At 41.5% G+C, this 26,279-nt stretch overlaps 1 protein-coding gene across 1 annotated transcript in view; it reads left to right on the top strand.

Moving 5' to 3' along the window:
* LOC104579616 (dystonin-like) overlaps window positions 1-26,279 on the top strand; it is a gene marked incomplete at its 5' end in the record, with an annotated part of 125,125 nt that overhangs the window by 45,318 nt on the left and 53,528 nt on the right. The window contains 14 exons of the mRNA XM_088538358.1: window positions 1,794-1,856; window positions 2,708-2,943; window positions 4,466-4,595; window positions 6,164-6,363; window positions 7,662-8,157; window positions 9,113-10,587; window positions 17,861-18,022; window positions 19,324-19,494; window positions 20,176-20,342; window positions 22,371-22,530; window positions 22,801-23,127; window positions 23,302-23,386; window positions 24,493-24,734; window positions 25,747-25,953. Of these exons, the coding sequence (XP_088394484.1) occupies window positions 1,794-1,856; window positions 2,708-2,943; window positions 4,466-4,595; window positions 6,164-6,363; window positions 7,662-8,157; window positions 9,113-10,587; window positions 17,861-18,022; window positions 19,324-19,494; window positions 20,176-20,342; window positions 22,371-22,530; window positions 22,801-23,127; window positions 23,302-23,386; window positions 24,493-24,734; window positions 25,747-25,953 (4,121 nt within the window). The remainder of the gene's footprint in view (window positions 1-1,793; window positions 1,857-2,707; window positions 2,944-4,465; window positions 4,596-6,163; window positions 6,364-7,661; window positions 8,158-9,112; window positions 10,588-17,860; window positions 18,023-19,323; window positions 19,495-20,175; window positions 20,343-22,370; window positions 22,531-22,800; window positions 23,128-23,301; window positions 23,387-24,492; window positions 24,735-25,746; window positions 25,954-26,279) is intronic.

Raw genomic sequence — 26,279 nt, 5'->3', positions numbered from 1 at the left:
TTTTATATGGTCAAAATACTGCAAAAGTACTTGATGTAAATGATTAGCAGGTCCTAAAGCTGGCACTTCTATATGTAATTCCCTAATTATGTACAAAACTAATAGTGAAGAGTATTTCTTCAGCTCACCTTAGAAAACTTCATAAAATAAGAAAATGACTCTGTTCTTCAATTCTTGGCCTAGCAGCTAATATTGTCCCTAACAGACCCTTATTTTGCAAATACAGATGAACCTGCACAGCTTTGTTGCCACAAAAATTCCTTCTTCATAGTCACAAGACTGTTCTGGTGAAGCTAAGCAAGCACATAATTTTTTACAGAATCATGGAGTTTTTCTTGGTATTGTGATGAGGACACAGTCATCAAAAGTGAAGCCAGCCTAACATACTGATCCCAGTATGATTATGCCAAGATTTAGCATAATTAATGCTAAAATATACTTCAGTTGAAACAACAGCATGGAAGGGAAGTGATTCCATATGATTCTAGTAGGACTTTCCTGAGTCAAAATGTACCTCCAGTCTGGAGCTTCAGCTAACTCCTTTTTGTCTGTAATCTGATTTTGAAGATAGCAAATCTACTTTCACGACTTTCTGCACCATGGTGTTTAAATGTTAACTTGTTTTACAGAAATCAATAATTCTGCATAGTGTCATTTAAGCTGTAAGTTAAGGCAAGAGGTACCTAAGTGTTTTAGTGGCCATAAATATATTTTCAGTCAGTTCTCTTGGAATTTATTTCCTCAGTTCAAGTGTGCTGGCATTTGTCAGTCATGTCCGAAGGACAGTGAGATATCCCTTATCCAATATCCTTTGGCAAGAGTAGAGCACTTTCTTTTTCACATCTCTTTGTAATAACTGCTTCTGTTTCCATTCTTGTTTGAATTTAAAATAAAAATTTTAAAGAACCCTTTGGAACCTTACATAGGATATTTGTGCTCCTTCCCCCTTTCTCCTATACATTGAGGTAGATGAATTAATGAAATAAATAGCATGTAGGGGCAGCTATAATCCTCCAGACTATTTACTCTCCTAGACAAGAGCTGTACTGTGTATTACTTTGTCACAGTTACAAATACCAGAGGGCAGCTAATAGAGCATGAAGATTTGCAAGGCTCTGGCTGGGGTCTGTGACTGTTCTTATCTGGTTTATGCTCTCTTGCCATCCTCCAGCTGCCACTAATGTGGTCCTCACTGCCCAGCTGGTGTCGGGGGTCGGTGCACGCTTTTTTCCAAGGCAACCGCTGATCCTTCTCCATTACTTACTCGTCTGGGAATACGTATGTGTAAGGGGGCTGGATGGGATTCCCCTTGCTGCTTCCTGGGGAGCGGCTCTGTGTCCCGGCTCCAAGTTTTCCTGCTCTTCACAAAGCCCACGTAGGCCTCCTTCCAAAGGCTGCGAAACGCCATCAAAGTTAGGCTCCTTGGGTGGTTGGCTGCTCTGGGGCAGCAGCCAGGACGTCACGTGTGTCAGGAAGATCCACACTGCAGTCCCTGCTGTGGGACATACCTTCCTGTCTTGCCTATGACAAGATAGAAAGTGATTGCCTCCCGCGCCGTATGTACATGTGCATTTATGTTTCTGCTTATGGCACCAGTTTCCTAGAGCTGTTTAAAACATAAAAACAACTTTAAACTATATAAAACAGTCAAAATATTGGCTATTACAAGTGTTTTAATGTTGTAACGGGTATTACATAACCAAAAGTTCTGTTTTAGAGAGAAAATACAACGCTCAGTTTTTGGTGGGAAAAGGCCCTGGTAAACACAGAACTCAGTCTCTCTCAATCCACAGGTGGAGCAATGTTAAATGGTGATGGAGGAGCTACAGGTACTCAGGATTTTCTGAAAAATAAAGGCGAGTAACTACCTAGTTAAACTTTTAATATGTGATCAGGAGTTGTCTTTCTGAGCTAGTGTTAAATAAAATGAATACTTAAATGTAATTCACAAACCTCTAGATTTAGAAAGAGCCTCGAGGCAACTGTGAAATTTCCTATCAATCACCTTCACGTAAGAGCTAAAAAATGTAAGTTAGGAAATAAGAAACATAAAAAATATGAAAACTTAAGAAAAACTGCACAAAATACATATATTGCCTAGTAAGATGATGCTAAAACTCTGTATACAAACACCTATCAGCAGTATTTCTTTTGAAGACAGATCAAATCTGGCTCTGTTTTCTGTATTTTTTATAAATACAGGGGTGGCTGTTTTAATGTAAGATATGGCCTGTGAGAAAATTATAATTAGTATATATGTGGTTTGAAGCTTTTTTGCACCCGCCCACATACCCAAATGCATATGCATGCACACACATGCATGCACGCTTATGCAAAGACACCCACTTTGCATACATTTGCATTACTTTATGTGACCAATTCCTCTTTGGAAACGAAGGAACCTATATAGGCACCTTGTATGTGAGTGCGGATAACCATGTGCTGCCTCTTGAGTCTGCACTGTTCATTCTCCTAAACTACAACCTTCTTAGTGTACACAGTTTGACTGCGAAGTTCTGTCCAGAATCCAACACCTTTACAGTGGTTGCAAAAGTTTCTAATTTAGGAGACTTGAGAGACTCGAAAACATTTTTTCAAGTAACATTATATATACTCAGAGTGTTGTTTAGAAGTTCCTGAAGTTTTAGGCATATTGAAACTGTGTCATAATTTCTCACACAGTCCTTCTTCATCTTTTCTTTTACAGAGCTGTCAGCTGTTCAACAAGCCATGTCTGATGTAAATCACAGTTATGAAGATTTGGGAGTTTTATTGAAGGAAAAGATTTCAGAGCTAGAGAGTATGCTTACAAAAATGCAAAATATTCAGGAAGAATCAACTTCGATGATGCAATGGTTACAGAAGATGGACAAAACCGCATCAGAGTGGGAAGCTGCTCCAACTGATAGCGAGGCTGTTAAGGCCCAAGTTGAGCAACATAAGGTACTCTGGGTCTTCAGAAAATCCTACTGTCCTCTCTATTGCAGTTACTGGTGGAATTCTGTTGGAACAACTGATGTCTCAGCATGATATTGCAGAGAGTGTTTAAATAACCCTGGCAGAGGTGCCAGTCAAGCACACAGCAGATCTGGCAAGCTGTCTATGCCAAAACTCAATAATTTTGGTGGCCAGTTTAACTAATTGATTATACAGTATACTTTTCTGGTACCTTTAATGGTTTTGAGCTCTTTACTAGACAGCCTGTAAGATTTTGGAGGGCTTTATCTACTAGAAAGGGGTTTCTGCAGCGGCTGGTTCGCTGACACTCCACAGACCTCCCGCACACTGCAGCTGCAGAGGCCTAGGCCTATTCCAAGGCAACATTTCTCTCTAGCAGCCGTGTCAGGGTTGTTAGGTTATATAGCTGCACAACAGTCTCTTTCCCGCTTTTTAATTGCCACAAGAAATGCACTGAATCAGCAGTTAGCTCTGATCCCTCTTCCGCATTGGAAACATATGCTTCTTTAGCAACAAGGACAATATTTATATGTGTAAACGTTCGTCTTTAAAGGGATATGTAATGGATGGCTCTTGAAATGGAAAATTCTTTCCTTGCCTATGCAAGTTTTGATAAATAAGGACAGAGTTTGATCCAAGCAGTGCATTTTTTTTAAGATTTGGCTGGTCGGCATATAAAAAATAACCCGTGAAGCTAGTGACTTTCCTCAAGTTTGACTTTCCTCAGACTTGGATAATATTCACTTCTAAAACTCAAACTAAACATGGAAAAAACATTTCTCCATAATTTTTAACAGAGAATATTCCAAGCTAACAAGACCATCCTACCTCCAGTGTAGTAACAAGAGAGTATTTGCAGGCAGTTGTCTGTGACAAACACAAGTGACTTCTCGGGCAAGACTCATCCCTTTGATGCTGTTACATGGCATGAACTGTTGTTCAGGGACTCCTGGGGCACCCAGCTCTCCTGATAGGTGCAGCCTTAAGCTGTGGTGCTCTGTGAACTGTAATTCTTGATGGTCTACAAGAGGCAGTGTGTCTGTGACAGCAGGATTTTCAGTGAGGAAAGTGAGCACGCACAGAGCTCCTCACTGCCTTCTTTCTGCTTTGAACTGCATTGGGTGTTAGTAGCTTCCCTGCTGTACAAGAGCAGCTGCCAGGTACGTGTGTGTGCAATGGGACCTGGTGGACCTTATGTATCTAAGTTCTCCTAATACTCTGCCACTTCCTCAAATTAAACGATAATTGTTATTAATGCAGAATATATACATATATATATCAGATCATTTTTTCCTAGGTCACTTTTTTCCAAAATATAAGACTATGCAGTATATACATGACCTGACATTATAGGAGGTTTTGAAAATCATAGCAGAAAAGCAGCATATAAATATTTTATATATTTATTGTTTATTTTGTGCTTGGTGTCTTAGCATTACAGTTCTAAATGCTTTACGTTTTTTCTGTGGTCTCTTATATATATGAGTTTTATCATTTGACTTTATAGCTGTTTGAAACCGAATTAAAGCAAAGTGAGAATAAAGTGCAGGAACTAAAGGACAAAGTGACAGAGCTGTTGGAGAAGAACCCCGACTCTGTGGAGGCACCTAAATGGAGACAAATGCTGGATAAAATAGGTACTTCTGTACAGCTTTATTATAACTCAGGCTGATTTGAAAATGGATTTATGTTAAGTTTTTTTAACATGTAATCACTTTTATTTTTAATGTCTTGCTCATTCCTCCATCATAAATCCAGTGCAAAATAATTCCCTTTACAAGTAGAGTGCAGAGCTGGAGAGCTTGCACTGAAGTCCATCCACTTTGGATTTCTATGAGTGCAACTGAGAGAGGCTATAGCTTGACTCCTTGTTTTAGAGGGCTTTGTAATTTATCCTTTTCAAACAGCGTGTGGCCAGAACTGGAAAGGTCAGTTATTGTTCCAGATAGATATGCTGGTTATTCTTACAACATATGATGAAAACAAATTAAGTCAATTCTAGTTTGATGTAAGGAACAATGTGAGTTGTTGTTAATGCTTTTTTGCATGCCTTTTTTTTTCCCATGTGCCTTGTGGCTGTTGTCATTCTCTGGGTTTAGTGGCTTTTTGCCATTTTCTAAAACTGACTTCATAAATTTTGCCAAAACATGGAAATGACCATGTTTGGACGATAGATTTGAGATCCTGCAGTATGTAATTTTCATTTGTTTAAAAAATACTTCTTAGGTTCATCGTATTTTAAAATAAATCCTATTATGGAGTACTGATTGTCCCAATTAGTATTTCTATTGCTGCAGCAGCAATACTTCTACATTGATAAATTTTCTAACCTGCCCTCTTTATGAATATACTCTGAAAAGCTTAAGGAGCAGCTGAGGCCTCGAAGGGAAGCGGTACTGCAAGGATATGAGTACAGAATGAGCAGAGGTTAGAGACACTTCTTTTGAAGTGGCAAAAGAAATTGGGGAAAAAAAGCAAATAAAAATAAACAGTTGAAATTCACGGAAGGAGGAGGAGCTGGCAGAATGGCAGAACTGCGTGAACAAGCACTGAAAGAGGGAAGGAGAGGCCGTGAATCAGTGGCTGTCCTGGAAGCTCCTGGCACAGGCAGAGAATAGGCCCGAGATCCAGGGTTCCCTGAGCACTTTCCTTGCCTGTCATTAGGTACTTTGTTCAGATGCCTAAATTAGCAAGTTAATCATCACAGATTAACACCTAATGCAGACAACTGCAAAACAAGTGCTCTTTCAAAGGGCAGTTCTTAGCAGAAGCCTAATAGGGCTTAGACTCGCCTTTGGAAAGGAATCTGTTTCTCTGCACCCATGAAGTAGGAAAGCGAGTCTACCTGAGTCAGACTAGGCCTAAGTTGTGAGTCCAGCACTTTGGCTTTTATGTCATTTGGAATCCCAGTCCAGGTTGGATGCTCTTTCACTTACTAATATTCTGGTCTAATGGGATTACGTGTTGCATATTAGTTGCTCCAAATTTCATGTATTGCTATATTAAACTTCAGAAGTTTTTCCCAAGTATCTGTTCATCTGACTGTTAAATGATGTGAGTGTATTTGCCTAGTCACTGCAGGGAGGTTATGTGGAGCCAATCAGCAAGAAGCCTCGTTAGGGAGCTCTGTTGAAGTTTCATATATGCTGTCTGTCAACCCATCCGCTGGAACATGTGTGCAGTATGTTAACATTCTCATTGCTAGATTCCAAATGGAAAGAGCTCAACCAAGTTACATCTGAGAGACAACAAAAACTGGAAGAGTCTTCAAATTACCTGACCCAGTTCCAGACAGCAGAAGCTCAGTTAAAGCACTGGCTTGTAGAAAAGGAGCTAATGGTCAGTGTGCTGGGACCACTATCAATTGATCCAAATATGCTGAATACCCAAAAGCAACAGGTCCAGGTGAGTAAGGATGGCCAGCATGCTCTGCTGGTGAAGTTTTTTGCTTTCTTTACTATTAGCAAAGTACTTAGCTTACAGCCCAGTCCTGAGGAGCTACTGCATTTGTTTATCAGTAAATATCAGCTTAAGTCATACTTGACTACTGTAATTACAAGAAAAAATTCTCATGAGAGTGAAGGAAGATCAAAAGAATTAAAGAAAAAAAATCAGGACTTACTCCTTGGGGAGATACTGATCCTCAGATACATTTTGGTGTTTTGACCATGCTGTGGTTTCTCTGTAGTCTAACGAAAGCAGTCCTTTGAAGTTTTATTAATTTGAGTGCATATGGAAGATTTTATGATCAGTCCTCATACATGGCCTATGCTGTAGGACTAGCTTTTAAAGATTTTATTCACTTTTATTCACTATTATTCAAAAATATGAAAGTAAGTGAAATGCAAGTACTGTGAATAGATATGTGGCCAAAAGTGTGAAAAAACAGAAGAAAAGTGTAGGGAAAAAGCAGAGTAATATGCTTACAGAACTAGTGCAAACTCATAGAAAAAAAACCCAAAATATCAAATCAGGCTAAACAGCAGAAACAAGGATTGTTAATTTCAAGCATCTCTATGACTGCCAATTAATTTACACTGTGAAGAGAAATTCTATTCTTATTTTGCAAAAATATTATTAAAGCTGATGTGTCCGTATTGATTAAAAGCGAGATTTTATAAATTGAACTGTGTTCTAATACTATGTGAGAATAATTTAAAACCATGATGTTTGTCCCTTCCTCTGTAAGCGTTAGGACTTATTCTCAAAAAAAATTAATACTGAGAGCCACTAACATAAACATGAACAGATCTTGCACTAGAGGTTCAGTCATTTCATGAACTACCAAAATTAGCAAATGTTGTGTGTGCCACACACATATAAAACTTTGCAATGCTATGTTGCTATTCACCTGCTTTGAAGTTCTGTCCTAAGGCACATGTCACAAGTGTCTAGCAAAGAAGACACTGCTTGAACCTAAGCAGTGATTATTTTACTGGTTACAGTTACTTAATTACTGTGATATTAACAGAACTCATTGTTTACTTGCATCTGCTGATCGAATTTCCATTAGATGGCATGTACACTTTTTTCTTGGAAACAACACTCCCTTTATATGTAGACACGGAAAGTAATTGACTGGCTTTTTAAACTCAGAAATTAATTTCTCAGTTAATGGAGCACAGTCCATGTAATTCATGTCAGAGGCATTTTGCTGCTTATTTTGCAAGGTAAATGCTTTTAAACATTGACTTTCTTCCCAGATTCTACTTAAAGAGTTTGACACCAGAAAGCCACAATATGAACAGTTAACCATGGCTGGCGAAGGGATTCTGAAGAGGCCAGGAGAGCATCCCCCCTCTCACGAAATTGTGAAAGAGCAGCTGGCAGCTGTGACCCAAAAATGGGACAGTCTAACTGGGCAACTGAATGACAGATGTGAGCGAATTGGCCGAGCCATTGAGAAAAGCACCGCGTACCAAAGCCTGCTCAGAAGTCTCTCTGCGAAGCTAAGTGCCTTGGACAGCAAACTGAGCAGCAGCCTGGCTGTGAGCACACAGCCCGATGCTGTGAAACAACAGCTGGAGATTGCTAGAGAAATGAAGGAGGAAATCAAACGGGAAATGAAGACTGTAAACGCGGCTCGAGCTCTTTGTGAAGAGCTATCAGCACTGGTTGGAGAAGAGTATTTGAAAGCAGAACTGACGAGGCAGTTAGATGGCATCATAAAATCATTTAAGGATATTGAGCAAAAATCCGGTTAGTATTTATTTCCAGAGAATAGTAATTAAGGTATAAAGTGAAGCAATGTGGTCACATTTCTTATTACAGTCAGTAGTGAAATGTTGAGTGAGCGGAGCTGAAGTCTGTCTGTGGATTCTGTGTCTTCTGTCCCAGCAGTTGCACGTTAGGACTTAGGAGTGAGTCCCTCTGCCTTAAACAGGCAAAAACAACTTTGGCTCCCTAGTGAGAAGCCTGGGACAAACTAAACATGGTAACAGTCCTAGTCTTTGCATCTCTGCCTTCAGATACGTCCTCACTTAATTAGGATAACAGGATGGGATACTGTGCAGTGAACTACCTAAATGCGCGTAGGTGCAGAATGTAAGCCAAAATCGTCCTGTTTCAGCCAAGGGCTGGTTAATGGACTCGGCAAGAAAGCAGTGGTCAACTGCCTGTGATGAAAGTAGATGAGTATTCTGCAGTCTTTCCTTATCCTCTTAGTAACAGAGCTGATAGAGTAATACATTGAAGGTAATGCCCATATTTTATTCTCCCTAACAGCCTCATTTTTAGCTTTTTAATTTCCTCTGGTCATGAGGAACATCAAAAGATCTCTCTGAAAACATATTGCCTGCAGGCCATGAGTCAGACACGACCATGTTAGATTACTTAATGTTCCCTGAGCTTACACTTTACAATATCATGACACAACTGTGTGCGTTTTACCCCAGACCTGCCTGCATGAGGTTCATGCAGACACAGGCTGGCCAAGCTCTCTGAATTTGATCCCTGTCCAAATGCCTCCGCTGTTCTGCCGTGTTCCAGGCACAAGGGTGACTGCCCCTTGCAAGGGGCTTTGTTCTCCACATGCTAAGGACCAGCTCTCCTTGATTAATGATTGTTCATAATGAAATCAAAATGAGATAGTTTTCCTTCAGTGAATGTTAGCTGATTCTGATAATGAATCTCTGTGCTGTGTTTTGCTTTCTAGATAACCATGTTCAGCACCTTCAGTCAGCATACACCACTTCTCATCAGTTCCAGCAAATGTCTGAAGACTTCCAGACGTGGCTAGACAAAAAGAAAGAGGAGCTGAACCAGGCTCCTCCTGTATCAGCCAAACTTGATGCCTTGCAGTCGTTAGTTGACGAGCAGAAAGATTTTAAGAAGACCCTCTCTGATCAGACTAGTTCATATGAAAAAATTGTTGCAGAAGGGGAAAGTATCTTGCAGAAGACAAAAGGAGCTGACAAGGCAGAACTGCTGACCCAAATCACCACACTCAAAAGTAGCTGGGATGAAATGAATAAGCAGGTAAAAGAAAGGCAAGATAAATTAACAGATTGTCTGGAGAAAGCCCTCCAATACAAGCAGCATGTAGAAAATCTACAGCCATGGATAGAGAAATGTGAAAGCAACCTGTGTGCGGTAAAAGTTGGCATAAACCCTGAGGAGATAGATAATTCTATTGGTCAGGTGAAGGCCTGGCAGAAGGACCTGGATAAACACCATGGCATGGTAGAGCTCTTAAACAGCACTGCAGAAAGTCTGCTCAGTGCAAGTCAAACGGATAAAGAAGTTGTTAAAGAGGAGACTAAGGCACTTAATCAGAAAGTGAAAACGGTCACAGAACAGCTGCATAAGAAGAGAGAGTGCTTGGAAAACATGGCACAAAGGCTGAAGGAGTTTCAGGAATCCTCCAGGGAAGCTGAAAAACAGCTTAAAAGTGCCAAGGAGCACCTGGAAGCTCAGGATGCGCTTGGACCTCAGTCATTCAGTAACACACACCTGACAGTGATGCAGACCCAGCAGAAAGCCCTGCAGGCCTTAAAGCCTCATGTGGATTTAGCAAAAAAGCTTGCCCAGGAACTGGTGGTAGAAGCCTCTGACTCAGCAGGTGTTTCTGACCTTTTGCTTCAAGCTGAATCCTTGAAGCAGGAATACAGTGCAGTGACGGAGCAGGTTGAGGAAAGGTGCTCGTTCCTGGAGACGAAACTTCAGGGAATTGGCCATTTCCAAAACAGCATCCGAGAGATGTTCTCTCAGTTTGCAGAGTTTGATGATGAGCTTGACAACATGGCTCCAGTGGGGAGAGACCATCACGTACTTCACTCACAGAGAGAGGACGTAAAACATTTCCTGAAAAAGCTGGAAGATCTTATAATGAATAATGAAAATGCTAATAAAAAGTGCAAAATGATGCTTGCCACAGAAGCTGAAGCTTCTCCTGACCTCCTTGGTATAAAAAGAGATTTGGATGCTTTAAATAAACAGTGCAAAAAATTACTAGACAGAGCAAAATCCCGGGAAGATCAAGTGGAGGAGACCATTAGCCGTATTGAGGAGTTTTACAGTAAGCTGAAAGAGTTTTCCAGCCTGCTTGGGATTGCTGAAGAGCACGAAGAGTCACAAGGCCCCGTAGGAATGGAGACTGAAGCTATAAACCAACAGGTGAACATATTCAAGGTAGGAAGATTTCTCTCTTAGTACTGTAAAATATTTTAACGCAATGCAAAAAAAAAAAAGTGAAAAGGATTGATTAAATGCAGACTGTGGAGAAGTCCTCTTTCACAGTAGTCACTCTTATTTGTAGGCTTTTAAGCTACTTTTTCTTTTTAACTGGAACATCTTGCTACAGACTTTCTCTTGCTTCAGCTTCGAAGACTTTCTTTCTTTACATCCAGGTCATAACTCCTAAGCCCTGCTTCCCTCTTTCACCCTTCTTCATAATCTTGTTTCCTTGTGCCACCCATCCACCTTATGCTGTTTGGGGAACCCTCTTGCCTGTATTGAGATGTCTGGCTGTTCTTTGAGTTGCAGATTCTAGTATTCACATACCATTTTTTGCACCTGCGCATCGGCATCCGTGTTTGTAGGTTTGGGACCTTACCTTCCTGTTATTTTTGTTCTAACACACTGAGCAGCTCAGTTGAATTCAACTTGATTCAACTCGGTTGAATCCCATCCTTACCTAGAAATGCACTAGTACAATTAATTCAGGTAAACATTCATCTTTGTACAGAGGGAGTTTCTTGTGGTATCCTTACCCTAAAAGCACTTTGCAGCTTCCCTGCATTGCTTTCTGTAAGCCAGTTAGCAGCATTCAGAAAAACACACTGCAGTAATACTGAGTATCAATTGTATATACTGTGTATAAATTGTGCTTTGTGTGGAAATGGAACTGCAGATATTTGGGGTTTTGGTCAAAGAAGTTCCAGTGCTCCCTTGAAGGAATGTAAAGCACCCAGATGTAAGCAGGATGTGAAAAAGATGATAAATATCCTACTGACTGTCTAGATCAAGGGTATTCTGTGTTGGTTTGGTTTTGTTGCAACCTGCTGCTGATTGGAAAGCTTTCGTGACCTGCTGGCTCTGTGAGGCGTATTGCTGAAAAGAGGTAATTGCGTGTTAGGCCCAACAGAGGGTGCCTCGTGCTTGTCTAGACTAAGCCATGTTGGAAACAAAAACTAAACATCAAAACTTTCTTCTGAGAGTTTGGGTTTGCTGTCAGCTGTGCTGCTCTTTCAGAATGCATAAATAGAGACAAGATCTTGAACAAATAGTTCAAGCTGCTGCTAGGCTGCAAGGATTAAAATTGTATGCCAGTCCAGCTTAACAAGGCTATGTCCATTTAAAATAGAAACAAATGGCCTGTCTTTGTGTATGGTTAGTAAAATACTCGGGAAACCCGAAAATAACAAGAGCTCTGGCTGTGCAGGGTAGACGCGGCAGCAGGAGAGGGCAGGATGAGCAGTACTCGCTGTGAGTGCTGCTGGGCTCTGGAGAGCAGACCTGCAGGAGGGCTCACACCTCTTGTTGCTCTTCAGCCTTGGAAAAAGTGACCCCAGCGGAGTCAGCATGTCCGTGCTGAACTGGCTGCCACGGGTCGGGCCCCGCAATGAAGCGTTGGCCCATGCGTGTGCCCACACACACAACCTCAAAATGTGGTGACCACAAAGCCACAGTCCTGCTCTTTATTCCTTGCGCTGTTGTGGTCAGGTACCGTCAACTCGCGTCCGTAAGAGTAAGGCGGAGAAGTTCTTCTTTGATCGGCGGATTTATTCACATGACATCTTCACTTTTTTCAGGAAAGAGTCTTATGTAAGAGGTATTTTGTGGGCTTTGTGATTTGACCAATTCCTGTGCACAGAGTAGAGCTTTGTGAGCCTTCTTGTCTTCTGACATCAAAATACAGTATTTAAAAAAAAGCTTTGAGTTATATTTTTATTTATATACAAATACTTGTTTTATTTGAATTCATTCTTAGTAATCCACTTATTCCAGCCATTGCAGAATGTTACATTGAAAGTACTTATGGACAGTACTAAACTGTATTTATTTACAACGCAAATTTTATATTTTTCTTCTGTAAATGAAACTTTCTTGTGGAGTTCATCTGAAAGTAGGACCATGACTGTCACTTCACAGAGCACATCCGAAAAAGAATTTGGCTCAATAAATACCAAACACCCAGAATTCATTCTTTTGATTAATTGATGTTTGTTAGATTTCATTTTTCCCCGAAGCCTGTGTGCAGCGCAAACATAGATGTGTCCCAACAGGAAACTTCAGTAAATTAGCTCTGCTTAGTTAAACTCATTCTGCTGTTTTTCTTCAAAAGCAAAGCAAAAAAGAATCCTACAAAAGAGATTGAACCGAAACGCCCATTGTGGATAGCCACACAGTGCTAGGATGTTTGCAGCTGGAAAAGTTTTTGCAGCTAGGTCCTCCTTCAAAGGGAGCAACTCCAGCAGCTGAATTATTTTATTTCTTGAAAACTCAGTGTAATTCTTTGTAGTGTCATTAAAAGCGTTCTTTTCTTAGCAAAAAAAAAAAAAAAGCCACTGAAGGGTTGCAGCTTTTGTCGGCGTCTGGTTCACTAGGTTCTGGCTTTGTTTTTGGGGCACTAGATATCGTCGCTGCAGAGGTTGCCTTCTAATTGGAGCTTGCAGGAGTTCCTCGCTAGCCTGGCTATTCCTGTCCCTGAGCTTCAACTAGGATTTTAATTGGCCTGTGTCTGTTGTGTAGAGTGTGTCCTCTGATTTGCACTTTTAAGGTGGATGTGAAAAAATAACTCGAGTTTTCTCTTTATTTTGAGTAGAGAACAGAAAGTGTAGGATTTTCCATGCACTGATTCACAAACAGTGTTTAATAAGATGTTGACCTTCCACGGGATTTTAATAGTATTAGGATCTGTAGTAGAAAGCAAAAGTAGAAAAAGGAATTGTTTTAATTTTTGCTGAAAGAATTGCTCAAGAAAGTGATGGTGTCATAAAGAAGCCTTCAGTGGATCTGATGGAAAAAATGTTACTAAAAACATTTTACTATTGAAAAAGCAAAATATGGACCAATTTCAATTATATACTGACCTCATAAAATATTATAGTAGCCTTTGAATCTAGTGAGGATCTGCTTGTGGTTGTTTTGGATGCAAAGATGGCCAGACCTCAAAAAATGTCTTACGCATCTTTGCTATTATAGTCTACAGTCTTAATTATAGTCTAGATGTTCAATTATGTAGTCCATATTCTCAATTAGAGAAACCAGAGGTGACTATTTCTTTGGCCTCATTTTAATACATAATGGGTGTAATCTTATGGAAGCCTTATTTCAAATAATAACTGCTCACTGCAACAGGAAAAAATACATGAGTGCAGAAGGATAGACTTTGTCTTACATCGCATTAATATTTTAAAAATAGCTGACTGGATATCAAATAAATGAATAGCAGAAGGTGTGCGTTGCTCCTGTTTCTTGAGTAAAGTGCATCCTGCTTGGCTGAGAAACCTTCAGCTGATTGCAGTTAATACCCTATGTTAAGTTTTAACACTGAGTGCCATATGCTGTCCTTAAACTGAGGTCTAAACTGTCACTACCCTGATACCTCCCATCACAAGCGGCAGAAGGTCTCTGTTCAATAGGACTATGAAGATTTGTGCTGCTGAGGTGGCAGCTTTGTCACGATCACCTCTCTGCAAACTGCTGGTGATTTACTGGCGTGTCTCCAGCTTTCCCTTACACGATCATTAGCTAGAGGCATGGCACAAAATGCTGAGGAGCATTTAAAAGTTCAGAACTTGAATCTTTGTGCCATTTTTTGCCACTCAAATTCCTTGAAAACTCATCATTCAAATAGCCACATGCCCCCCTTTTTTTCCTGCATCCCTCTCTATTCTTGCAGTAAGAGCAGGGGCAGGCGAGGGTGTCTGGCTCTGTAGGGCTCCTTGTGCAGAGGCAGGCACTGGGGCCGTGGCTGTTGCCTGACAGCCACAGGGCAGCTGAAGACAAGTGAAATGTGAAGTGAGGGCATCTCCGTGCATCTCAAATCAAGTGAAGCATTCGATTAAAAGCGCTGAAACAGTTCACTGAAGACAAAATGAAGAAAACATCACAATAACGCAGAAATTCCCATTTAACTTTTTGGTTGGAAGTGTTCTTGTGAATGCCTTTATGGGACAGCCCAATTGAATGTGGAGTGCAGCTAACAGCGGGGTGTGTTTCCACCTGCGACCTGCGCAGAGCGGGATTACTCCTAACTCCATCCGCGCGCTGCTCCGGCTGCTTCCCACGAAGCCGAGCAGAGCGGGGGCTCGGGGGCTCTGCGAGCGCCGCGGGGCCGCGTCACCTCAGTGCGCGCCGCTCGCAGCAGCTGGACGCGCGGGATGTCAGCGGCGCCGCCGCACCTCCCACCACCCCGGCCTCCCGCTGAGGACGAATGGCAAAAGTGAAAAGATGACCGAGAAGTTAAGTCAGAGGAGAGCAGCAAGCAGAAGCGGGGGGAGCGCGAAGAGGCCGGGGCACCTACTACCGCATGGGCCGAGCGGCGCTCTGAGAGCGGACAGGGCAGCAGCAGATGTTGCCTAAAGAATGAGAGAAAGGGCGTTTCTTCAAGCAGCAGGAGGACGCCTGTTAGCTCGGGAGAAAGCAGGGAGCGCTGGAAAGCCTGCCGGCTGAGGAAGTGAGAGAAGAGGTCATGCCGCAAGGCGAGAGTGAGCAGAAAGAGGAGGGGCAGAAGCACTCTCAAATGCTAGCTACAGCAGGAATACGCATGGAGAGCCGCTTCAGGATGACGGGAAAAGTATTTCCTTCCTCCAAATGGAAGTGGAAAATGTGAATGGAGATGGTGAAAAAATTAAACCACAAGCTACGGTAACAGAAGTAGATTTCATGGGTCATACACAGCAGCGTGCCTACTTCTATTACATGAACGTGGCTGTAAATATTAGCAACGTGGATCTGTCAGAAGACAAGATTTTCACTGATCTAGAGGAAGCCAGTGTGGCATGTACTGACTCAGATGAAAAGGCTTGAATTAGGTAATACTGCTAACTGTCCAAAAGCTGTCCTAGGGAGAAGGCAGTATCTGACCGCACTGCGCATGCGCGCACCCCCCGCCCCGCACCACGTGGCGGCGCCGCTCTTGGGGCGTGGGGGGGCGGCAGGCGGGAGGGGGCGGTCTCTGACAGGGCGAGAGGAAACGGCCGCAAACTGAAACACCGAAAGTTCCGCAGGAACTTAAGGAAAAACGCATTAGTAGTGAGGGTGATGGAGCACGGGAACAGGCTGCCCAGAGAGGCTGTGGAGTCTCTGTCGATATCCAAGGGTCGCCTGGACGCAGCCTTGTGCCACGTGCTCTGGGTGACCCTGCATGTGCTGGATGATCGCTGGAGGTCCCTTCCAACCTTAAGGATTCTATGATTCTATGAAGTGACATCCAGATAGAAACCTTGGATATTGTCTACTATGGCCTGTTTTCTAACAGGATAATTAAGAAAAAAAAGAAAAAATATCAGGAAATCTGTGATATGTTGTAAAGCAAACTTAAATGTACTTGTTTAAAGTTTTCTTTAACTTTACAGCTTTGTTACTATCACAAAAACATGTTTCCCCCATTCAGCAGACATGGTCATCAGTGTCGTTTGCGTGGCACGTCTGAGAGGTCCGAAGTGGGTGAGATGGCCACTTTGGGAGATGAACAAGGGGCAGTATCTGACAGGGCTGATCGCTTCCAGCTGCCTGGAGCGCACTTATTTATCGTCCAGATGGTGTCTGTTGCTCTCGCTTTGGAGCACCTCCTCGGCGCTGCGTTTTCCCCCTCGTGCTTAAAGGCAATGCCATTCAAGGGCATTTGTAGCCCGTTCATTCAGGCCAAGCAGCCTTACTCACCAAGGGATCAGCAACAGTATCAGCTTGTTGTGGTTTCCAAAGCACCCAGTTTAAAGACTCACCGCATGTGCTGGAAACCACCCTTGCCATTTGCATGCCAGAAAGTAGAGCTGAAGTTACAGTAGTGTATTACAAGCGCAGGGTCTCAGAGTGTTTTGTGAGTTAGTGAGTGGTGGATGGGGTCAGAAAGTAAAATGTGAAGCCGTGTAATAAGTAAAGGGTGTTTGTCAGGTCTGTATTTTTTTTTTTTGGTCTTGCTCCAGTTGAAATCTGAGCTGTTTCAGGCTTTGTTGCTAAGTTGTTCTAGTAAACTTTACCCTCGGCAATAATTGTAATTTATTTTAGGCTTCTCTTTGCAAAGAATGCATGTGTTTAAAAAGGGCTCATTATGGAAATCAGTCCTCCCTGTGGTAGGACATTGCTTTCAGAAGTGGGGGCTTTATGGGACAGAAAAGAAGAATTTGTTACTGGTTCTCTGTTAAAAGATTATTCTGCCTCCTCCCTACCCTGCAGTCAAGCAAAATGCAGGCGTTTTCCCTTTTCTGTGAGCAGCTGCTGGTTGCACTCTGTATGTTTTGATGTAGTCACGGTCTCACAGTTTTCAGTTTCCCTGTCCATGTCCAAGGCTCTTAAGGGATAGTTTAATCTGTTTTCTGCCACGTGTTCAGCGTGTTTGCTCTAGCCTCTAGATGGACTTGTCAAGCTCCTGGGAACGTGCGCAGCCAGCTGAGCTCTGCCTCTTTCAAAGCAATCACTTGCCATGCTATCTTTGCTGCCAAAAAAAAAAAAAAAAAGAGTGTTTTGGGTATTTTTGAAGTGATTCCTGCTCTTTAGGATGCTGAGGAAGATTGCATTGAACATACCAAATGTACACCAACACTATTATTGAATGTCACTGCGGAAAGGGAAGGCTTTAGGATTAAAAGATGAGTGTTCTTCAGCATTGTTAATTCATTGATTATTTTTCCCCGATCTGAGTAATTAATTCAGAGGCTTTGAGCCATTTTCTGATCTCATTGACGCTGGTATCAGTTCAGGCTAATTCACTTGAAAACAAGTGTGGGTTTGCATTGCCTTTGCTTTCGGTAATAAAAAAGCTTTAATAGCTGAAAGAGTGTAACAAAGCAATCGGAAAACTGTTCAAACTCTTGTTGGGTATGCTGAGAGCCCTGGCATTTTCCAGGAATATCCCTCAGATAGAGTGAATATCCCTTCTCCTGGGTGTCCAATGTGATCCTACTGCAGCAGTATCTGTAGCCTCTCCTTACTTGGCACCGTTTCCATTTCCCTGGAACCTACTCTGAAATATCTCTTCCTTCGCTGCTGATTCAAAGTTTTCCTTTTCTCCTAGAAATGCACATCATTTTCCTTCAGTGGTGTATTCCATTTCTTCTGTTTATTAGGCCCATTCTACTTACATTTATTCGTATCTTTTCAGAAGTTGCTTACAAAGCATCCTTTCTTGTTAGGTATCACTTTTCAGCATTTTATGTTGCATAGTGTGAGATAAACATTGTGCTTTTTATGTTAGCAGATAAAATATTTCATATGTGTTTTGGTTTCCCCAATGCAGGCCTTCCAGAAAGAAGAAATTGAGCCACTGCAGGTGAAACAACAGGAGGTAAATTGGTTAGGTCAAGGCCTTATTCAAAGTGCTGCTAAAAGTACCAACATTGAGGACCTCGAACGTGACCTGGAAGATGTTAACACCCGATGGAAGACTCTCAATAAGAAGGTTATTATTTTATGTGCCATTCTGCTTTTGCTTTGTATTGCATTTTGATTATTTATTTACTGCCATCTTTCAAAATCCAGGAAATTAAATAGTAAAGGTATGAATTTTGTTATTATACCCACGGTATATATATGGTAATTTTAAGGATAAGATTTCCATCAGCAGCTGCCAGAAGTATTACTCTTATTTATAAAGGTTTTGTCAAACTTTCTGAAGGTCTGCCCTGTTTTTTTATTATTATTCAGGAAAGATTCCCTCAGGACTATGCGTGCCTTTCTACTTAAGCAGAGCAGGGAGGTTTGATAACCCAGTGAATGAGGTTGGAGCTGGGACTCGTAGATGGGAAAGGGAGATGTCATTTGTGGTCAGCTGCTTGTAAGGAGTTCACAGCATCGCAGAATGGTTGAGGTTGGAAGGAACCTCTCGAGATCATCTAGTCCAACCCCCTGCTTCAGCAGGGACACCTAGAGCACGTGGCACAGGGTGGCAGCCAGGCAGGTTTGGAAGATCTCCAAAGCAGGAGACTCCACAACCTCTCTGAGCAGCCTATTCCAGAGCTGGAGTTCCTCTCCATTTCTTCTAGGCACATTGTATTTGTACGGCCAGAGTATACTGCCTGTACATAGCATATACTGAGCAGCACTTGAAGCAGGGCTGCAGCCCAGCTTTGTGTGACTAGTGGCACATTTCCTTTAGAGCACCTTAAGGTTATGGCGCCTGAGAGATTGGAAGGTGCCACTGCTTTCACATGACTGCAGTTGTTTTTCCATACTGTGAATAATTCTCTTCTTGTGATGGCTGCTGTTGAAAATGGTAACAGTGGGAGGCTAAAATAGCGCCCATTTTCATCTGTTCTGTATTCAGGAGAAGGGGAGATGCAGCAGAAATCAGAGATTTGTGATGCACCTCTTTGCTCTTTCCTTTCCTGTCTCTTCTTCCCTGTCAGGGAATTATTTTTCCTTAATAGCCGCTACTTTGAATTGCTGGCTCAGTCTTTCGCAAGGAAAATAGAAACTATTTAAAACACACATTTTATTGGCATACGCGATAATGCGGTAACTATACAAAGCAGACATTGCACTTAGAATGGAAAACCAGAGCCATTTAATTTACTGGGAGTCCACCTCTTCTCATTCCCAAAACATTAATGCTAAATCACTGCTAAATGCTGTAATAAATAGCTAGGAAAATGAAAGTAAATAATGATTATAATTGCCAGGCATTCAAGTGGCAGGTCTACAAATTATTTCACAGAAATATGGAAATAGGTAAGTACAGTCAGATGCTCTGCTCTACCACAGGTTGCCCAGCGGGCTGCGCAGCTGCAGGAAGCCCTCCTTCAGAGCGGGAGATTTCAGGATGCCCTCGAGTCCCTGCTTAGCTGGCTCATCGATACCGAGGACCTTGTGGCTAATCAGAAGCCACCATCTGCTGAATTTAAAGTTGTGAAGGCCCAAATTCAAGAACAGAAAGTAAGTGAAATGTGTTGAGGATCTCGCCCTGTCTGTTGCCTCAAGTGAATTCCCAGTCTTTGTCACGACATAAGGTATATTCAGATGCATTGCATTACATTCAAAAGGCACTGAGATCTTTAGAACAGCCACCCACTCTATCTTCTAGAGTCCATCCAGCGGTGGGAGAAATCTCTTGGGAACACACACAGGAGTGTCATACTCTGCAGTCTGGGCTCCCATTGAAACTACTAGCACTATCTGAAGGAAGTATTAAAGGTCCATTAGAAAAAGAAAAGAGATAAAACACGGTTAAAACAAAACAATGAGTTTTTCCTTACAGTCATGTTCCTACAAAATGTGTCAAATACTTTAAATGACCTGACTCCTGCAATGGGCGTTAACTGCAACTTTCTCCCCTAGAAGTTCCCTCTGAGGGGTGACACATCTTCACCCCACAAACACCAAGTAGGTCATTTTGGAAACGGGGACTAGATGAATCTTGGCATTCTTTTTTCGTGTGTTTGGTTGGCTGGTTTGGGTCTCTTGTTTGGTTACCATTTTTGTTACTTTCCTCACAGTATAAGCACTGGTATTTCTTTGCTCTTTCAGGCATTTGAGAAGTCTGTCTCCTTCTGGTTTTTGCCCTTAAGCTGTTTCAGTGCTTCTTAGTAACTTGGTGTCCCACTGTTTTCTCTCCAGCTTCTGCAGAGGCTGCTGGACGACCGCAAGGCCACAGTTGAGGTCATCAAGCGTGAAGGGGAGAAAATTGCAGAGTCAGCAGAGCCTGGTGATAAAGAGAAAATCTTGAAACAACTGAATCTGCTGGATAGCCGATGGGATGCATTGCTCAGTAAAGCTGAGACAAGGTACTTGAAATTCTTTCACGTCTTTGAAAAATGCCGTGCCTTGGAAAAAAGGCAGGTGATACATGGGTAGAAGCAGCACATGGAACCCCATGATGTGAAATCTTGTAAGAAATATCGTTCTTCTTGCCACATTACGTTATTTCACCTTGGTGTTAATAAAGTAGGTATTCTGAAGGAAAAGTGTAGAGAAAAAATCTTGAAGTTAAGATGTGACGGTCTGCCAGTATTAAGTCCATGTTTATCTTTTAAACTTTTTGTCTGTATAAGTTCATTAAAAGGTTTGTGTCTTGATGGAAGAACTAAGTCTTCTGTTTTGCATAGAATTTAACACTTGATAAATAATAATGCTGTTCCCTTGGGACTTTAAAGTCATGACACACTCCTGCAAAGAGGGAACATTGAATTCATTGATTTTTTTTTCTGTTCAACGTCATCCATTTAATTAGTTTCCAGAAATTATTGGTCTTACACTTTCACTGGCTTATCTACTCATGCAAGATGCTGAACTACCTAAGTTCCTAGGAAGACAGAGCCATCAAAGTGCTTAAATCTACCATAGCATCACAGAAAGCAGTCTCCTAAAGAGACTGAAGTCCAATTCAGCTTCCAATGGGGAAAAAGAAAAGTTCCAAAACCTGCACACAGTGTCTTTTTATATACACATGTGGGTATTTTGGGAGTTGTTAATGTGTGAAATAATTGGAAAGCTATGAACTGTGCAAGTGTCTTTGAAGAAAACACTGAAAGGGCTTTGCTGAAGGTGAGTGTTTTAGGGTGAGGATTTGAAAAGGGCAGCACTGTTAGAAGAGAAAGGAGAAAAATAAACATAAGAAAGCCTGTAAATGAGAATGAGAAATCACTGTCAAGGCTGAAATAAGGGAGTTTTAGGGAAACATTACTGTGTACGAGTAAATGGATTGGTATTTGGGCCTTCAGACTAGCACTGCAACTGCCTCTCTTGACTTCTTCAGGTAGCCTTTCTTCTGTTCATACATACTACTAATAATGTGGCTACTTAATTAGTAGAATCAAACACTGATAGACTTTTTTAGTTTTTGATGGAATCTGACTCATTAGCTGAGGAAATGATAATGTCATATTTAATTTAATATTATTTTTCCTAGTCTGGTGATGTTAAATTTAAAACCAAATTACAACTTTTTTCAAGCCATCTGTTAGCTGCAAGCTCGTCTCCATTTTTTTTTGACTAGACTCTAGGCATGAGGAGGAGATCAGAGGCTGCTTTTGGAAACTGTTTTGTTCTTCACCGAATGCTTCATGGCTGTGTCTGCCCAGCCTTGCTCTAAGCCTTGGGAAGCACATATAAGCATAGTTGTTTTATCTCAGATGAGATCCACAATCACCAGACAATATTCTGATGTCTTTCAGATAGGACAAATCTCTCTTAAAAGTAGAAAAAGCCTGACTGAGCGATTTTTGTTCGGGAGTGGCTGTAGAGAAAACTTCTTTCTAATCAAGAACCTCCTCTAAAATGTAATAATCTGAAAGATGAAGGTATCGGGTATCACCTTTGTATTTTGGAGTCAAACCTCTGTGCATTATTGTCTCACTAATGTCATTGAGAGCTGTTTACCCAGAACGAGGGATGAAAAGCAGAGCCAGGTAGATCTGTTTGCATCATTGAGCACACGGTAGAAGATCTTTTACAGCACTGAGGAAGCTTGACAGTATGTTGTGGTTCAGTAAAGGCTTTGCCTAACTTAAAAACATGGATATTAGTCAAGAGGATGTGCTTGTATGCTTAAAGACAGCTAGAAACTCGAGCTCTTTCCTAACTGGTATAAATCCATGTTTTGCTGAATTGAGTACTAAATTATTTTCAACAAAAAGAACAGGAATAACGTTACATTATTTATATTCACAAAACTTATGCTGTCTATAAGAGCTCCAGATAGTTAACTCTGGAGGTGTTTTTTCTTAATTTAGTTGTCACTTTATTTTTTTTATTGTTGTTGTTCTTCGGACGGTTTCACACTTCCGATTACCTTTATCTTGCCGTGTTTGTAGGAATCGCCAGCTGGAAGCTATCTCTGTGGTGGCCCAGCAGTTCCATGAAACCCTGGAGCCACTGAGTGAGTGGCTGGCGGCCACCGAGAAGCGGCTGGCGAACGCCGAGCCCGTTGGCACGCAGACCTCCAAGCTCCAGCAGCAGATCGCTCGGCACCGAGTAAGGCACAGACCACGGCCTCACCTAGGCCGCTCTGTTTAAACATGCTTGGAAAGCACAGTGCAGCTGGGCAAACAGCTGTGGTGTACCTTGTGTTACCTTCATGATATTCTTTTTTTTTTTTTCGTAGTGTATTTTGAGTTTTATATATTTGTGTTTATAAATGGCAATACGTCCTTTTTTCTTTTGGTTGTTGTTTACTTTCACTTCCTTCATTTACATTTTTCTGCTTTTCTTTTCCATTGCTCTTCATTACTTAATAAAATACAGGCCCTAGAAGATGACGTCCTAGCTCACAATGAGAGTTTACAGCGGGCCGTTAGCATTGGTCAGTCTCTAAAAACTATGAGCTCCAGGGAGGATAAAGATACGGTGCAGGAAAAGCTAGATGCTTGCCAAGCCCGATACATTGATATTCAAAAGAAGAGTGACAGCATGTCTGAGTTTCTCCGGCAAGCTTACTCCAACGCTCTGATTTTTGGGGAGGATGAAGTAGAATTATTGAACTGGCTCAATGAAGTCAATGATAGACTCAGCAAACTGACAGTCCAAGATTACAATACACACCTGCTTGAGGAACAGCACTTTGAGCTACTGGTATTTTCATTTCATTTCATTTCATTTCATTTATTATTTAATTTTGGATTTTGTTTATCCATATTTCATTTATTTTTCATTAATACGTTTTGTTTGAAATCACAATAATTAATTCCAAGTAAAAATAATTTGATTTATTATCTCTGTACTTACTCAAGTGGCCTTTTCTTTTAGGAACTTCAAGAAGAGATTCTTCATAGGAAGCCAGGCATTGAGCTGGCCGTACAGAACGGCTTAGAGCTCCTCAAGCAGGCAGTAGGTGAGAGCTTCTTAGGAAATTATGATTCATCGGCCTTTTTTTTTTTTTTTTCTCATAAGTGCTTATGAGAAAATTATAACTGAAACTTGTAAATATTAGTTCTTATTGTCCAGTTAAAGGAGTTGTGGGTGTTCATTTTACTAAAGGTTTGAGGTCAAGGTAGGCGGTTTGGGGCAAAATTTGCTGTTAATGTAAGTGAACAACATGCCATTAAAGTGCACCTAAGCCTGCAAAAAGAAATGGCCCTCTAATTCTTTACTGTTTTGACTGTAAAATTATTTTAGTGAACCTGCATTCCATTCCTAATAGCAAGTTATGGACATTACTCATAATAGAAGGCTTCTTGGCAGTGGACACAGCCAGTTCCCTGGAGACATCCACAGATGAACAAGATACTGGACCAGCTTTTAGTGCAAGAGGAAAGTTTTATCCTCTAGACTGGAGCTGGCGCTGTGGGAAAACTTGCATTCCAGTTGTACACGTCTGTTCTGTAGATCAACAGCTGTCCAGATTTTCCAGTATTTAAAACTCTGAACTCTTTAAGACATGCATATGTTTGGTGACAGAGAATGCTTTTTGGTTGCAGACTTACATGTTTTACAACAAAATCTGAATATATACTAGCACATATTTACTTTGGCATTTGAATTGCATTTCAGATGTTAGTGAAAAGGATGTACAGTTCAAAGAAAAATTTAAAGTATTGCCGTAATGAGAGTCCAGTTAGTATTTTGTTGATTTGTTTTTCTTTGCACCTTCAATAGCCCTTTTATAATCTGCTTTTGCCTTTATGAGAAATGCTGCCAATCTAAGGATTGTTTTAAAAAAGTCTTTATGTTAAGTTTAGGGTCTTAATCTGAAGATTTCTGAACATTTAGTAGAGTAAAAGACTTGACAGGTAACCTCTGTGGCTCTGTGGACTCAATGAAGGTAGAATAATTTACAACAGTTGATGATTTGCCCCATCGTTTTGTGTTCCGTTTTGTTTTGATTTTTTAATTGAATGTTGAAACAGCTCTCAAAAGCCAGGGTGGGTTGTTTGGTTGTGTTGTTGTTGTTTTTAAATATCTTTGTTCACAGGAAATAACATTCTTCTGATGTTTTAGGTGATGACGTTGTGATAATTCAAGATAAACTGGAAAGCATTAAAGCAAGATACAAAGACATTACACAGTTGAGTTTGGATACAGCCGAGACCTTAGAGCAGGCTCTGAAGCTTGCAGGCCAGCTTCACTCGACCCACGAGGAACTCTGCAAATGGCTGAATGAAGTGGAAGTGGAGCTCGCCTCATATGAAAAGCAAATTCTGAGTGATGCAGAACTAAGTGAAGCACAAGAAAGACAAAAAGTATGTCTTGGAATCTGTGATTTATTTATTGCTGGTCTATTCAGCTAGGTTTTGTGTTAACTTTTGTGTGGCAGGAAGTTGCTTTGTGAATAACTAATTTTAGCATCAGAACATTTGTAACCGTAGTTAAGAAGCAAACTCACTTTCCTGAGTCATCTGGTGTAATCACTTCTGAAATTGGTCTGAGGCTTATTTTTAGCACTAGGGAAGCACGACGTTTTCTTTCTAGTCAAGCAGCTACCTAAGCCTGGAAAGCCCTTAAAATTTCAAACAAAATTAATTTGGTTCTGTAGTTGTGATGTGAGTAGAATCCCGTAAAGCGTAAAGAGAGTCAACGTTTAAGGTATATTAATAATACTTTGTAACAATAAATAATTATTTCAAAAGAAGAATTGCAGTGTAAGCTGGATGGTAAGAACGCAGTTGGGAAAAAAAGAAAAGAAAGCTAAAGAAGAAAAATGCCATTAAATTTCCAGTATATATTTTTAGAAAAAGAAATAAACCATGGTTTTCCATAGACATAAAAAGTCATCCTGAAGGACTGTGTAATGATTTTATTTCAATGTAATCCAATCACTGGTCATTTAAAAGGCACTTGAATTTAGCAATTCTGCTTCATTACATGGCTGGTGTCGCCCGCTGCTCATGTTGTTCCTTAAGGAATTGCAGGGGGTAATGCCCATGTGTTAGCTTTCTTTCCAGTGACTGTTGGATGCATTACTAGTAGTTCTTCTAAAATTCCAGAGAATTTCTGACTGTCAGGATGATGTGTAGGATATATACTGCAGAAAATTTCCCTTCAGGAATCACCTGCTTTCCCCTCAAACAACCTAGAATATCGAAAACTAATGTAACTGAGCTGAAAATAAGTGCTCTAATTTATCACTTTGGCTCGCTTGGAAAACATTTCAGCTCTTGGCCTCGTAGAGTAGCTGGAGGAATAAGAAACATGTGCAAGCTGCGTGTGCTCAGCTCGCGTGCTGGCGCGTTGACTTCAAGTGGCCCTTTGCAGGAACTGAAGAAGGAGGCAGAGAGCCACAGGGGCTTGGTGGAGACCCTCAATGAAGTGGGCAGTGCCTTCCTGGAGCTGGTGCCGTGGAGGGCCAGGGAGGGCCTCGACAAGATGATCACAGAGGACACGGAACGTTACCGGCTCTTGAGTGACGCCATCGCTCAGAGGGTGGATGAAGTTGACGCTGCCATCCAGAGATTCCAGCAGGTACTGAAACCTCTGCTGCTTCCTGGGGCATTGAAAGCTCCCTCTGGCAGCATCTGCCTCAGCAGAAGGTGTCCTTTGGTGACACTGCCAGACATTGTTCCTTGAGCGACACAGGAGCTGTTTGGATGGCGCGTGGCTTGCGACTAGCACAAGGACAGCAGAGCACAGTTAGTCAGTGCATTGCTGCAGGCACTTGTCTTTTTGCTGACAAATGTCTCAGTCCAGGTTCCTGGATTTCTGCTTTTCCAGGTTCCCGCTTTTCCTGGATGAGACATTGAAATCACTAGTGTGGCTGCACCTTTTAGCATGAGCTGATCACCCAGCTG

This window comes from Tinamus guttatus, unplaced genomic scaffold (assembly GCF_059628265.1).
Source record: "Tinamus guttatus ecotype Peru unplaced genomic scaffold, ASM5962826v1 Tinamus_guttatus_pri_ptg001031l, whole genome shotgun sequence".
Taxonomy (NCBI): Eukaryota; Metazoa; Chordata; class Aves; order Tinamiformes; family Tinamidae; genus Tinamus; species Tinamus guttatus.
Note: the sequence above shows the minus strand (reverse complement) of the source record. Positions and strands in the feature narration are given on the sequence as shown.